Below are 14,551 nucleotides of genomic sequence, written 5' to 3'. Positions count from 1 at the left end.
CGCAGGCGCAATGACAGTTGAGTCGGTAACAGGAGTGTTACTGAGTGAGGTCTGTTCGTCTGTCGCAACAATAGGAGAGAATGAGAGAGACAGCTTGAGATTGTCTAGGAATGACATCTGAGTGAAAAGTAAGAAAAGGTGAAAGGGCCACAGGAAAAGTGGCGTGATGACAGATTCGATTTGACTGCGCAGGCGAACAGAACTCGCTGGCTCGACTACGGTTAAATTAAATAACGGATATCTCCGACATATATGTATATATATCGCTCGTTCATTCATAAAGATTTGGTCGATTTTTATCAATGATTGGCTAAATGCTTTTTGAAAATAAAACCAAACCGCAGAGCGTAGAGCGCACACACAGGGATAGATGAAATTCCAGCAAAAACAGGAAGCCATCGGCGAGGCGGTTGAACTTGCCTATTAAACGCAACGAGCTGTTGGTTTGTTTGTGTTTTAATTTTTCGTATTTTATTTCGGATTTTATTGTTGCAAAACTCACCCCCACCGATACGGCTTTCACTTTCATAACTTTTTTTTCCTATGAGAGTCGCGCGCATAGCTCGTAAAAATGCAAATGAAAACGGGTTGAGTCTGCCTTTGTTTTATTTTGTTTTTTTCCCCCTCATTTTATTTTCTCTCTTCTTTTGGGGCTTTCCTGTTTATTTTTCCTAGCATAATTTGAGGCGTGTTAATTAACAACAACAACAACAGTTGCCGGCACTCCGGGTTTTTGTGTACAAAAACTGCCGCGGAAGTTGTAACTCTCAGGACCTTCCTCTCGGAGGGTGGAGAGTGAGTTTCCCACCAATTAGACTGAGCCTAATTAGGGCACACACAAAATATGATTTATGAAAGGGCAGCTCAGCTTTCGGCTTTCAGCTTTCGGCTTCATAATTCATTGTTTTTGAACTGTTTTTATGGTCGAAATGTTTATTTATGAAGGATCGCAGGAAATGCCTTAGCTGGGGGAAGGCTAATAAAACCCAGACTCGGCCTCGTCTAGACCTGACTGGAATTAATGGGCAAATATTTGTACAAACCTGTAATAAGTCACCAAAGGAAGGAGTTGCTTTTTCAAGTAGCCATAAATCATTAAGGAATTTTAATGGAAATTAAACAAGAAAGCCATTTTCATGATGGAAATTGGAAATTACAGAGGTTTTTTGGGAGAAGATTACAGCTGGAGTTTTGATATTAGATTGATTTATGTGATAAACTGAGAAAAGCATTTTTTAAAAGAAATTTATAAATTTTCCTCATTAAATTTACCTTTATTTTCCTCTATATTTTCAGGCACCCATGGCCTTCTATCCCACATGGCAGGCGGATCCGTCGCAGGGCTGGCAGAACCAGTTCATACAGCAGATACCACAGAACACACCGGCCATCACGTCCCTGAACTCACTGGACTTCCAGACGCAATCCTACGCCTATCCCTCGAACGGCTACGTGCAGTCGGGCCTGGGATTTGATCCCAACTATGGACGATCGCCGTATGCGGCGCCCGTGCAGCGCTACGACTTCCAGAGCCAGCAGCTGTCCACGGGTCCCCAGGTGGGTCTCCAGAGTGTGGCGGGTTTTGCGCCCAGCTATGCCGGCCAGGTGACTGCCGCTCCGGTGCCGCCATCGCAGCAGCAACAGCAGCAGCAGCAGCAACAACAGCAGCAGCAACAACATCTGGGAGCGGAACTGAACAAGACGATGTCGGGAAACGACACGCCTGGATATCCGCGGGTGAGCAGCGTGCCGCCGCGCTCACTCAACTGTAACGGGTATTCAGGCGATTTCAGCGGTTCCAACAACACAACCACCAGCAATTCCAGCGCCAGCAACACCAACGCCAGCAACAACAACACCAGTAACTCAAATCCCAGCAATCCTGCCCCGGTCAGCGGTGGCACCACCACACCAGCTCCGCCAGCGATAGCAGTGCCGCAGCCAGCCTCCTCGGTGGAGGCAGTGCCGCAGTCGCCCACCCGCAGCAGCCTCCTCCAGCAGCAGCAGCAGCATCAATCCCCCACAGGCAATGGCCTTCAGCCTTATGTGGCTCCATCCCAGCAGCAGCAACAACAGCATATTGCCTCGCCGCCAATGCAGGATTGGAACTGGAATGCCCAGCAGCAGCAGCAGGTGGGCGAGGGCTATCCTCAGGGCGAGCGGGTGCACCTCAACACTCGCATCAAGTCCATGATCATGCGCAAGAGCGATCCCAAGGATCCACCGCCGGATCTGCAGCAGCAGCAGCAGTCAGTGCAGCAGCAAGTGCCGCAGCAGCAGCAGCAACAGCAGACCGGTCATTTTTTATCGTATAGCCACCATCTCCGACCCGAGGCGGCGCTGAGCGCCAATGGGCCGAGCAGTGTCACGCCCACCCATCCACATCCACTGCCCCTGCAGCAGCAACAACAACAGCAGCAGCAGCAGCAAGTGCAGCAACAGCAGCAGGTGCAACAGCAGCAATCACTTAGTGGAGCAGTGGCCTCTGCCGAGCCCATCGGAGGTGGTGGCGATCACATCTGGAAGCCGCATCACAGTAACTCCTTCAAGAAACCATCCGTTGTGAGCGGCTATCCCGAGCTGCAGCAACTGCAGCAACACCAGCCAGGACAGCACACGACCATCAGCCATGCAGCGGATCCGCCGCAACCATTGCCCGCACCCGCCACGAATCCCATCCAGACGGTGGTGGCGCCGCCTAAGAAATCACGCAGCCGGAGCAAGGCCAGCCGAGCGGCGGCAGCAGCGGCGGCGGCAGCAGAAGCAGCGGCCGAAATAGATCGAGATCGAAACTCCACAGATCCCGGAGGTGGTGGTGGTGGGTCGCTCAAGCCGCTCAGTGCCCACTACCCGCCGCATCCACACAGTGCCGGTCCGGTGCCGCCAGGTCAGGACTACCAGGGGCACTACATCAAGACGGAGCCGGGTCTGCTGGGACAGCCCAACAAAATGGAGGGCTATGAGCGTAACTACCAGAACTTTATCCAATACGCTGACTTCTGCCAGAACGATGGCCAGGGGCAGCCGGTGCAGCAGCACCATGGTCATGGTCAGCAGGACTATGCTGGCTACCATCACAATTCCGCTTATTATGGCGCCGGGGCGAGTAGCTTTCAGCAGAATTTCCAGCAGAACTTTGTGCCCGGCTACCAGCACTCCACGTACGGAAGCAGAGCGAAACCGCCAAGCAATCAGCCCCAGATCCATCAGATCCATGGCCATGGTCAGAGTCTGATGGAGCTGGACCGCAAGCCGGACACCAATAGCATCATCCCACTGCCCACGAACTACGAGAAGGATATACCGGCGTATCCCATACCACCACACCGCTATGCCCTGGGGCATGGAGCTCCCCCGCATCTCCATGGTCATCATGGCATGTTGGAGCCCAAGCTGGAGGATATGGGCATGCTGGGTCATGGTGGTGGTTATGCCTACTTGGGCAGCGAAGGAAAGCCATTAAATAATGGTTTTTCCTGCTGTCGCCAGGGGGGCACGCGACCTCCAACAGCCGAGCATCTTAAGGATGGCACCTGCCTGGGCTTGGGTATCCAGCCCAAAGAGGAGCTGATTGATGAGGATGAGCTGATTGATACCCATGGCAATGGCCTCAAGCCCGTGGTGGGTGTTGGAAAGATCAAGGGCAAGCAGAAGCCCGACGAAATACCGGAGATTGTGGTGAAACACGAGAAGATCAATCCCATGTTTGATACCACGGATCGTTTGGAGAAGGGCAACAAGACGGAGATACCCGAGTGCGAGTGCTTCCAGTCTGATAAGAATCCTCCAGAGCCGGGTACCTACTACACGCACCTTGGTGAGTTATCCTTTTGGAATTTGTAAATAAAAGCAGGGACCGTAATCATTATAAGTAAACAGAAAAAAAACACTATTTCAACATAATTTTAATCAAACTTACTCTTATTTTATTTAAATTTCTCTCCAGGCACGGCTTCCTCCTTAATGGAACTGCGACGAGAGTTCGAGGAGCGATGCAACCTCACGGGTCGCCAGCTTCGAATAGAGAAGATTGTCTACACGGGCAAGGAGGGGAAGACCTCGCAGGGTTGTCCCGTGGCGAAATGGGTTATACGAAGGGCTGATCTCGAAGAGAAGATTCTCGTGGTGGTCAAGAAACGACCAGGTCACAGGTAGGCTTTCTCTAAAGTTATTTACAAAATATATTATGATATTAAATATTATTCTTATTCCCCCTCACAGATGCATAGCTGCCTACATAGTGGTCTGCATGGTGGCCTGGGATGGAATGCCACGCCTGGAGGCGGACAATGCCTACAAAAATCTGATCCCTAAGCTCAACAAGTATGGACTGCCCACCACGCGAAGATGCGCCACGAATGAGAATCGCACCTGTGCCTGCCAAGGTGAGTTCCTCCCTCATTAAAATAATAAAATAATCTCTAAATTCATGACTAATTCCAGGACTCGATCCGGAATCATCTGGAGCCTCGTACAGCTTTGGCTGCTCCTGGTCCATGTACTACAATGGCTGCAAGTACGCCCGCTCCAAGACGGTGCGCAAGTTCCGGCTGTCGGTGAAGAGCGAGGAGGCAGCCATCGAGGATCATATGAACCTCATTGCCACCCTGCTGGCGCCTGTGTTCAAGCAGGTGTGTCCACGCTCCTACGACAATCAGACCAAGTACGAGCACGAGGCCTCCGACTGTCGGCTGGGCTTGGAGCCTGGAAAACCCTTTTCCGGTGTGACAGCCTGCCTGGATTTCTGTGCCCACTCGCATCGCGATCTGCACAACATGCAGGATGGATGTACGGTCCATGTGGCGCTGCTAAAGCCAGGGAATCGGGATACCCGTCTGCCCGACGATGAGCAATTCCATGTCCTGCCTCTGTACACGATGGATGGAACGGATGAGTTCGAGAGTGTGGAGGGGCAGAGGGACAAGCACCGCACTGGAGCGGTGCAAATGCTGGACAAGTGAGTGTACCGTTGAGTTTTGAGCAGCAGGCTCCAAGGATGTCACTACCGAACTGGGCTAATATATATAAATTTTTCTTGGTGTTTCCTAAATAGATTCCCCTGCGAAGTACGAGTGCGTTCAACCCCGCTGATACCCTGTCGAAGGCATGGCAAAAAGCGAAAGGATGGCGATGATGCAGCGCCGCCGGACGGTGACCAGGATGCCGTGGGCGATGGCAACAGCCAGAGCAGCTCCAGCAATGGTGCCCAGTCGCAGACGCAAGCCAACAGCAGCAGCAGCCAGCAAAGCAGTCCACCAGCCCTGGGCGGAGCCCACATCAAGAAGGAGACCTCTAATGGCAACACGGGAGTGGCGGCCAATGGAGCGAGTGGCAAGGCCAAGGCCAAGGGCAAGTCCAGTCAGTCGAATAACTCCAGTGCTTCCACGCCGGGATCGGCGCCACCCTCAACGCCTTCGCCGCGCTGCCAGACCCCAGTGACGAACAATCCCAGTCCGGCGGGCAGTGCTTTTAGCACGCCACCGGTTCATGCCGGTAATCCCAATCCCAACACCAATCCCAATGCCAATCCTCAGAGCAATGGCGGCCAGACGGCAGGTCAACCCGGCCAGCTGATGAGCTCGAACTCGAGCCTCATGAACATGGCCACCATGATAGACACCTTTACGGACGCCCAACTGCAGTCCAACCAGATCTCGAGCACAGTCCTGGACTCACCCTACTCGTACGACTACCAGACCGGCTCCTACATCGACTCCAGGAACTACTACGGCAACTGGCCAACGCCACATGCTCCCATGGGCATGCAGGCGCAGGTGGGAGCTGCCGGGGGAGTGGCCGGAGCAGGTGCAGCGCCGCCACTGACACCAACAACGCCAACGGCACAGCCACAACTAGGAGGACCACCTGGAGGAACAGCAATTCCAGGTGGAGGAGGAACCTCAGTGGGAGCCCCACCAGGAGCCCTTCCCGCGAGCATTCCCTCTGCAGTCACACCCACGCAGCTGGAGACCAGCAATGGCTATGGCTCTGCAAGCTATCAGACTTTAGTTGGAGGAAATCCCGCCGGAAACCTAAGCAATCCAGGTGGAGTAGCCACTGAGGTGCAGCAGCAGCAGCAGCAACAGCAGCAGCAACTCCAGCAGGCTCAGCAGCAACTGCAACAGCAGCAGGGACCTGGCGCCACCCTAGTGCCCGGTGGTGGTCTTCCCGGTGATCTCAAAAGCCGCCTAATCAGCGGAGAGGAGAATCCCGACTCAACCACTCTGGTGAATCACCATCACACCTCACATCATCCCAATCTGACGGAAAGCAAGCTGACCGCTTTGACCGCCATGCAGCCGATGAGCGCCATGACGCCGCTGACCACCTCGCATCACCATCCACAGGAGGGATTCGTGAAGCCCAAGCCGCCGCCCAGCGACTACACGGCCCAGTACACGGCTCAGTATCCCAACAACTACCAGATGTATCCGCCACCACCGCCGCCGCCGCACTCGGCGTACTCCGCTTACGATGCCTACCAGAACATGAACTACAATTATGGGTACCATCACCAGGCCTACTCACCCTACGGGATGTATCCGCAGCAGACGCCACCGCCCACGCCGCCGCCTCCTTCGCCCAACTGGAACATGTACGGGCATCATCAGACCACAGGCTCTGGCTATGGCGGCTCGGGAGGAGCTCCTGGAGGAGCCGGAGCGGGCTCGCTGATTGCCTCTCATGGAGGAGCCGTGGCTCCAGCGGCTGGTGTGGGTCTGCAAAAGCCCAGTATACCAGCACCTGCTCCACTGCATCACCAGCAGCAGCAGCAGGTGCAGCAGGTTCAGCAGCAGCAGCAGCAACAGGTGCAGCAGCAGCAACAGGAAGCCCCGCAGACGATATTACCCGACTTGACTAATGGCCAAAGCAGCGGCGACAATGTGGTTACACCCACGCCGGCGGGTGAGGCGCCCAACAGCGATGCGGGATCAGTTGCTCCTCCTGCCGGAGCTGCCTCTACAGCGCCGCCTGCCGGATCTCCTGGCAGTACCAACACCAGCAAGATCGAACCCATCGGCGAGGTGGCCGAGATCAATGAGAACATCGAGGCCTTCCAGGATCCGCAGATGGGCGGCGTGGCCATTGCTTTGAACCATGGCAGTGTGCTGATCGAGTGTGCCAAGCACGAGATGCATGCCACGACGGCGGTGCGTAGGCCAGATCGGCATCATCCCACGCGGATGACGCTCATCTTCTACCAGCATCGCAACCTCAACAGATCGCGTCATGGCATCGACGAGTGGGAGGAGAAGATGCGGGTGAAGAAGATCAACACGGATCTGGACAACAAAGCCAAAGAGGAGCGCGAGCGATTGATAAAGAAGGCAGCTGGCGAGGATCTGGACGATCTCGATGAGGATGCCATGATGCAGGATGAACTGGCCTCGCCGGTCGTCAAAAAGGAATCCTCTACGTCCGCCGCCAATGGACAGCAGATGAAGAACGGCGCCAGCGGCAGTAAAAAGAAGAAGGGAAGCGCCGCCGACTCAAAGAAGTCGCAATCGCAATCCAGTGAGCAGTCAAAAAACGAGAAGGTTGCCCTCCACGCACCAACACTGACGACTACGTCGTGGACGACCCTGTTCCCCATGCATCCGTGCGTGGTTACGGGGACCTATCCGGAGGGCAATAGCAGTCCGACCTCGTCCACGAACGCACCCAACGGTGGTGGCCCTCCGCCATGTCCGCCTGGCAATGGGCCAGTCCAGCCACCCATCACCACTGGTCCCGGAGCGGCGCCCATTCCGCAGCAACAGCAGCAGCAGCAGCTGCCGCAGCAGCAGCAGACCTGAATCTGCTACGCCTGAGGGGCTACTACTGGTAACTGGGAAGCTCCTCCCGAGAGTTAGCGCTAATCATAAGCATCCACACTAAAGCAGCCCTGTTCTGGCTTTCAATTTCGACAAAAAAAAAGGGTGAAAATACTTTCCCAGTAACTTTCGAAATCGAATTATTCAATTTGATTAAACAATGTTTGAGGTTTACAAGACTTTCTTTTATTCAGAACTACTGAAAGCCAAAAAGAGAAATTAGAAGTAATTAAAGTTGTTCCAGAATTCCAAATCGCCAAAACTTTAATCGAAATGGAAACTAGGAGCAGGGCTGTAGGACTGAATATTCACTCAAAGTAAAGAAATGAAACGGTGGCCGGAGAATTAATTATTTTTGTAAACGCATCTGATTTCGTGTGCCATAGGAGAAGACATAGAAAAGTCCCTAAAAAATATAAGAAGGAGTTGCAGTCGAAAAAGTACAGTTGACGCTGCCAGGCCAGAGTTGTCACCATTCCACAAAAAGAAAGTAATTAAAATCTCTCTACAAAAACACAGCTAAAATCACTCAAAAATAACAAGTTTCTAAACTGATAAATGCAGCTAGTTTAAATATCAACTATTAACTTTAGTTTCTTAAGACGATTTCTGTTAAATGAGTTATTTTTTACAAACAAAAAAGTAAACAAAACACTACGAGCAAACAAAAAACTACAGAACAACAGCAAAAACGAATACTACTAAAAACAAAAACCAAAACTAAAAAGAAAGAAAAAAGAAATCATATTAAGAGTTAGTGGAAAAGTTGAAACAAAAGAAAGATCATTGCCAAAAGTACAAATAAACCATTTTTTAAACAAAACAAAAAACGCAACTAGAAAAACGTAAAGAATTTCGCAAGACAACAAATGAAAATAGTTGGTAAACCCAAAAGCCGTTTTTACAATACACTACAACAGTTTTTAAAATTTAGTTCAATTGCATTATTCCTATTCAACAATTTGACTGTCCTTTGGGATTGCCTTCGAATCAAGTACAGTCTCAATCGAATTTGAATTGATCCAACGAAAGAGAGGGCGTGTTCCAAATTTCTCTTTTCCTTGAATGCGCTCTTTGGCACTCAAACTTGAGATAAATTTGGCATAAGCTTAGATGATTTACCGTTATAAACCAGATCATTCACTCACTCCCACGAAAAAGAAAGCGCAGTTTGAAATGGTGAGGGTTAGAGCAGGGCAACTAGAGGAACTACAACTAGAGAAGAATTGAGAGGATATTGAGTGTGAGAAAAGGATATTTTTGAGCCTGAGGAAAAGAGACAAACCGTGAGAGCGGCACAAGCTCCATAAAAAGGAAGAAAGGAGATGGAAAGAAATGTAAGGCAGCAAGACATTTTTTAAAACTTTAATAATAATTTAAACTAAGTTTAAGCAAAAATACACACACACACACAAACGAAAGTTATATATTTATTTATGCGCCCAAAAATGTTAAGCAAAATGGAAGGCAAGAAAAAAAAATCATAATAAAGAAAAGGGTTTATTCTAGTTATTATTATTTCTGAAAGATTTAGTTTCAAAGGCAAAAAACCCAAAAAAGACTCGAAACCAATCAAGTATTAAGCACTAAACAACCAACAACTAATACTAAAACTAAACTTATTTGCCTAACCAATTTGTAATTGTTGTATAAAAAATTCAATGAATGATTTGCATCCATCCAAAAAACGTAAAATACAATTAACGATTAACGATTAGAATGCAAATGTGGCAGCGCAACTGAATTTCAAATCAAATTAGTCTAAAAACAAAACATAAGAAACAAACATTATACATATAAATATATTTTGCACAAAACAAAAGAAACGAGAGGAGACGAGATGGAAAGCAAGGATAAGCAAAATGAAAACGGTTATTGATAAATACGATTTTTAATTTCGAGGACATGTCAGATCGTATATGTAAACTGTACGCGTAGGGTGCGTACTGTACGTAAATGTAATGTAAATGTAAGGCAGCGAAGAAGACTTTTGAGCAACAAGAAAAAACATGTTTTGATAAATATTTAAATGTTTATATAAATATATATATATATATATTAATATAAATTATGATAATTGATAATTGATTAACTGATTACGATGCAAGCCAACAGCAACTATTATAGTTTGTAAATGCTTTTTTATCATTTTCAAATAAAAGCAAATCCTTTGCCATTTATAAGTTACACACACCTCACCCGACTTTTGAGTTTAGCGGGGCGCCCAGCAAACACTTCTATATATATAGTATATATAGTATGTAAAACCATACACATATTGGCATATGATAAAGCAAACAAAAACCCAATTAAGCCGAGCAGCATAAGTAATAAGTGGAAATCAGAAATCAGAAATGAGAACAAAGATAAGGCACGCACTCCCGATATGGGGGAACATGATGGGTGCGGAATCAGCGGAAGATACCATATAGCGATGATACATACATACATATTGTAAAACGATACACAAAAAACCCAGAACGTATATACAGAATGATGGATGAGAAGAAAGCAAAACATAAATTATATTTATTTAAAGTACGCGCATGGAAAGCAAACAGATATTAATATTAAATAAAACAAAAAACAAAGTTAAACTCGCACAACTGCATTTTTTCTTTTTGGTAATTCAAAAAATGGGTCAAGACAAGAAACGAAGGTAATTTTGGGAAGCTGATGATGACCGAAAATATATTTTTTTTAAGTTTATATCATAGGTCCATTTCAGTAATAGAACTTTGTAACGATTAAGGACTCCAACCTCTAGAAGTTCAATAAAACAGTAACTAGGTCTATATTATTTTATTAATTCTACATTTTAATGAAAACAATTTTGTCAGAATACAAAAACATCCAAGTCGAAAGACTTGTGACAATTTCAAGGCAAACATCGAATTGCTTTTTTGTTTTTTAATCTATATTACTTTCTTTTAAATCCAATAAAACTTTTAGAAGTCACCACAAGTTAGTTAAAATAATTGTAGACTTTGTGGCATATGCACACCATAGACATAATCCGATTTTTTATGAAAATATATATATGAAGAGTCTTTAATGCGGCAATGCGGAATGTGCGCTTGAGTCGTGGAAAATTGTATATCGGGGCAAGTAGAGCCTCTAAATCTATCTTAATTATTTTAATTATTTACACGAACATCGTTAAGTACATGGCAAGTGATTCCAATCGCTGCTTTGCATGTGCAGCGACTACAGTTTGAGCACCAGCTCCTTGGAGTAGTCATCCAGCGCCGATCTGTTAAACGAGCCAAAATTCCACTGCATGTACACATTGCCGGCATCGCACTTGTTGACCACCACCTCCTGGGTAAAGGGCAGCAGCTCCAGGCATCGCCTGCCCTCCGTGCCGTGCTTCAGCAGCTTCGTGTGATAGTCGTAGTACCAATATTGGTTGCCTCCCTGGCCATGGCATTCCCACAGCCAAATGGGCGCATTGGCATCCCAGATCTGGACATCGAGACACTCCTTCTTCCGCCGCAGTCGCAGATCTCGCTTCCAGCTCAGCTCCCAGAACTGTGTCTTCTGCGGCGTCCTTATATCATCGGCACAGGCGTACATGCCCATGCGATTGTGCTTCTTCCTGCCCATCGTGTCCAGGCAGAGCCTCTCATTTCCGACATTCTGCAGGGCCCCCAGTGCGTAGGCTGGCGGATCTATGGGCGGGTATGTCTTCATCAAATCGAAGGCCACCTCCTCCATGAACCACTTGAAGGATTTGCATTTAAGCTTGGTCCGAATGGCCTTCTGGGCGGTCAAATCACCGGCATCTACACGCTCGTAGAGACCATCGCCATGGCTATACAAGTAGTTCTTGTACTCATCCATCCAGACCTCAGCCACGCGTTTGTAGTTCTGCAAAGGGAAGTTAAGAGAAAAGGTGAAATTTAAAGAATATATTAAGGAATTTGAATTTTAAATTTTAAATTAAAAATACATTTTTCTAATATTTAAAATATCCAAATATTACAGCTAATTATAAGTTTCAAAAAACAAAAATCAAACTCACCCTATGCAGATAGTCGCCCTTTCGTGGACTTGGCTGATGATTCCTTGGACCGCGGTATATATGACCGATGCGGGAGCACGGGGCATCGTACATCTCGCCACCGCACATCCAAATCTTAAAGCTCAGCTCGTACTGCTCGCCGCCCCAAATGTCCAGGCCCTCGTCATAGCCACCCAGTTCCCAGAAGAACTCCGTGGATATGGCAAATAAACCGCCAGCCATGACAGGGCTCTTGAAAGGATCCGCTGGATGCTTCAGATCCTCGTCTAGCAAAGGCAGTCGCTTGTAGAAGAACTCCCAATCGAAGGCGCCGCGTGCCCCCTCGTCCTGTGCCCGATACTGGAAGGTATCGTGGGCAATCACATCAATAAAGGGACACACAGCCGTGCGTTTGTTCAGAGCAATTGGTTCCAGCAACGGTGGCAGCCAGTTATAATTGGCCTCCACATGGGAGTCCAGAAAGATGAGAACCTCGGCAGTGGCATTTCTAGCTCCCTCCGAACGGGCTCCGATCAAACCTGTGCGCCTTGGCAATCGCACAATTCGCACAATACTGAAGTGATCCTTGATATAGGCCTCCAGATCGTGACCCAAATAATCACGATCACTGTGATCGTCCACCAGTATGATCTCCTTGAGCAGCTCCGGCGGCGAACGATTGATCAAACTGTGCACGGATCGCATGAGGACGCTTAGGTATTCGTTGTAGAAAATTATAATCACACTGACTGTGGGCAGCTTCGCCACATACTCCTTTTTGCGACACCTAAAAATATTGATAAAAATTTGAAGGGTTTTCACTCGAAAAATCTCTAAAACCAATTTTCAGACCCAAATTTCTTAGCTTTTTAGAATCTTCAGACGAAGAGTCTGACTATTTTAATTAAAACCTTATCAAAGCTACTGTAAAAATGTGATTTAATGCCTCACAAATACTCACAGCTTGTGACGGATGTCGGGCACAGATCGGTTGACCGATATGGAATCGGAGAGCAAAGCATTGAAGCCATTTTCCAGGGACATGCGATGCTCTACATCGCGCTGCGATTCATCATCCAGACTGGCCTTTTTTCCCTTCTCACCTAAACCCACGCGTTGCTCATCCCTGGCCATGGCCGTGTAATCGTGCCAATCCTTCTTTACCGTCCCGTCGGCGGGCGGTGCCACCTGCCGTATTTCATTCTCTGGCTGTTGCGCGGGTTGTGGATTGTGCACCTCCTCCTGCTCGGGTTCGGGCTCATCGATCTTTTGCAGCTCTGCTTCAGCTTCAAAGTCGGGTTCGGGTTCATTTTTAACCTCTGGCTGCTTGGGTTTCAGCAATGGCACTTTCTGAACATCACCCGAACGGGCAGCCGGCTCTGGTACAGGCTCCACGCCGTGGTGTTCCGGCTCAGGCTCTGCGCCATGATGTACCACCTTGTTGGTGTACGGACTGGAGGAGATCCAGCTGGTGATAAGCACGAACAGCGTGAGAGAGACGAGCACCAGGAGGGCCGTCTTCACAATCCATTTGAGATTGGGTCGCCGCATCTTGGTCGGATGGATATCCGTGAGGTATCCGTGGTTACGTGTCCGAATTCCGACTCCCCTGGTCTCTCATGGAGTGCAGCTAAAATTCACAATTGATAGCGGTGACCTCGTGTATTAGCTCAGGTGTTTATCCAGCTGTTTCTGGTGGCCTAATGGTTCCAGTATCTCAGCTGCAGACGTGGTTACCCCCGGAGACAGCAAAAATCTAGAAATATGTACGTCAAAGAGAAAAAGATAAATAAACGTGAGTTCAGAGGCATATTGCAAAATACAGGGTACAGTGGGGTATATTTGGGTTTACGTATTTATGGGAAATTAAATGTTAAGTAAGTTGTAAAGCCTTTAAATGATAAATATATATTTCAAAAACACAAAAACTATTTGATGTTAACTTAAATTTACAATAATAATAAATAATAATAATAAAATCAAATAAATTAGCAACATTAATATTAATATATTGTTTTTATTTAATAAAACTAATTCATAAAAAATGAAATGCTTTATTATTACTTTCCACATGTTCACCGTACCGAGTGCCCACTGTGTATATCTTTAAATGGCACAAAACAAAACCAACAAAACAAGAAAAAAAGAACCCAAAGATAAGAGAGACATTTCAATTTGGAAAGTTGAGATAAAAACTTTGGTTGGAACAAGCACTTAAATAGCTTCCGGTTGGCATGACCTTATCGCGATTATTTATGTCATAAATAACTTCTTATAATATGTATTGTTTATGAAATTGTCTAATTTTATGGGTTTTTAAGCAGGTGGAAACGTCACCACCAAGGCAGGTGAGTGTGTTTCTTATCAGAAAAGTAGATTTTAGCGGCCGAGTATTTGAGATTTTCTCACCTGTCCGTGTGGCAGTGTTTGTTTTGTGCTCAACTCTTCAGATAGTCTGGGTTGAATAATCTAATTAACATAGCAAAACAAGAGTTTGCTTCCACGTCCGCGGAAATTTGTTTTTTTATTTTCTTTTTTTCTGTTTGCTGCTGTGGGTGCTTCTTCTTGGAGGCGCGCTGTTCTAATGCCGTTCGCCGTGGTGGCCAAACAGCTGTTCGTTTTAGACAGTCACCACGAACGAAAAACGTCTTTAGTATTTTTAAAATTTGTTTTAACTTGTTAAATTGTAAATTAGAAAATACCAACTATTAATTGTTCTTACCACTTTCCGGTA

General features: G+C 47.4%; 2 protein-coding genes across 5 annotated transcripts in view; one reads left to right on the top strand and one right to left on the bottom strand.

The window, feature by feature from the left end:
• Positions 1–10,411, top strand: part of Tet (Ten-Eleven Translocation (TET) family protein) — a 108,780-nt gene extending 98,369 nt beyond the window's left edge. For all 4 annotated transcript variants that reach the window (XM_070286041.1, XM_070286040.1, XM_017167342.3 and 1 more), the window contains 5 exons: positions 1,297–3,817; positions 3,947–4,151; positions 4,222–4,385; positions 4,444–4,957; positions 5,054–10,411. In XM_070286041.1, the coding sequence (XP_070142142.1) occupies positions 1,297–3,817; positions 3,947–4,151; positions 4,222–4,385; positions 4,444–4,957; positions 5,054–7,796 (6,147 nt within the window). In that variant the 3' untranslated portion in view covers positions 7,797–10,411. The remainder of the gene's footprint in view (positions 1–1,296; positions 3,818–3,946; positions 4,152–4,221; positions 4,386–4,443; positions 4,958–5,053) is intronic.
• Positions 10,412–10,601: 190 nt separating this feature from the next.
• Positions 10,602–14,399, bottom strand: Pgant6 (Polypeptide N-Acetylgalactosaminyltransferase 6). Its single transcript, XM_017167343.3, has 4 exons — positions 14,227–14,399; positions 12,779–13,573; positions 11,839–12,604; positions 10,602–11,684 (listed from the first exon to the last, which is right to left on the bottom strand). The coding sequence occupies exons 2-4, from the start codon at positions 13,366–13,368 to the stop codon at positions 11,022–11,024; spliced, it is 2,019 nt and encodes a 672-aa protein (XP_017022832.1). The 5' UTR covers positions 13,369–13,573; positions 14,227–14,399; the 3' UTR covers positions 10,602–11,021.
• Between the last annotated feature and the right edge of the window lie 152 nt (positions 14,400–14,551).

Source organism: Drosophila kikkawai, chromosome 3L (assembly GCF_030179895.1).
Source record: "Drosophila kikkawai strain 14028-0561.14 chromosome 3L, DkikHiC1v2, whole genome shotgun sequence".
NCBI lineage: Eukaryota > Metazoa > Arthropoda > Insecta > Diptera > Drosophilidae > Drosophila > Drosophila kikkawai.
The sequence above is the reverse complement of the archived record's forward strand: the minus strand, read 5'-3'. Positions and strand labels throughout refer to the sequence as shown.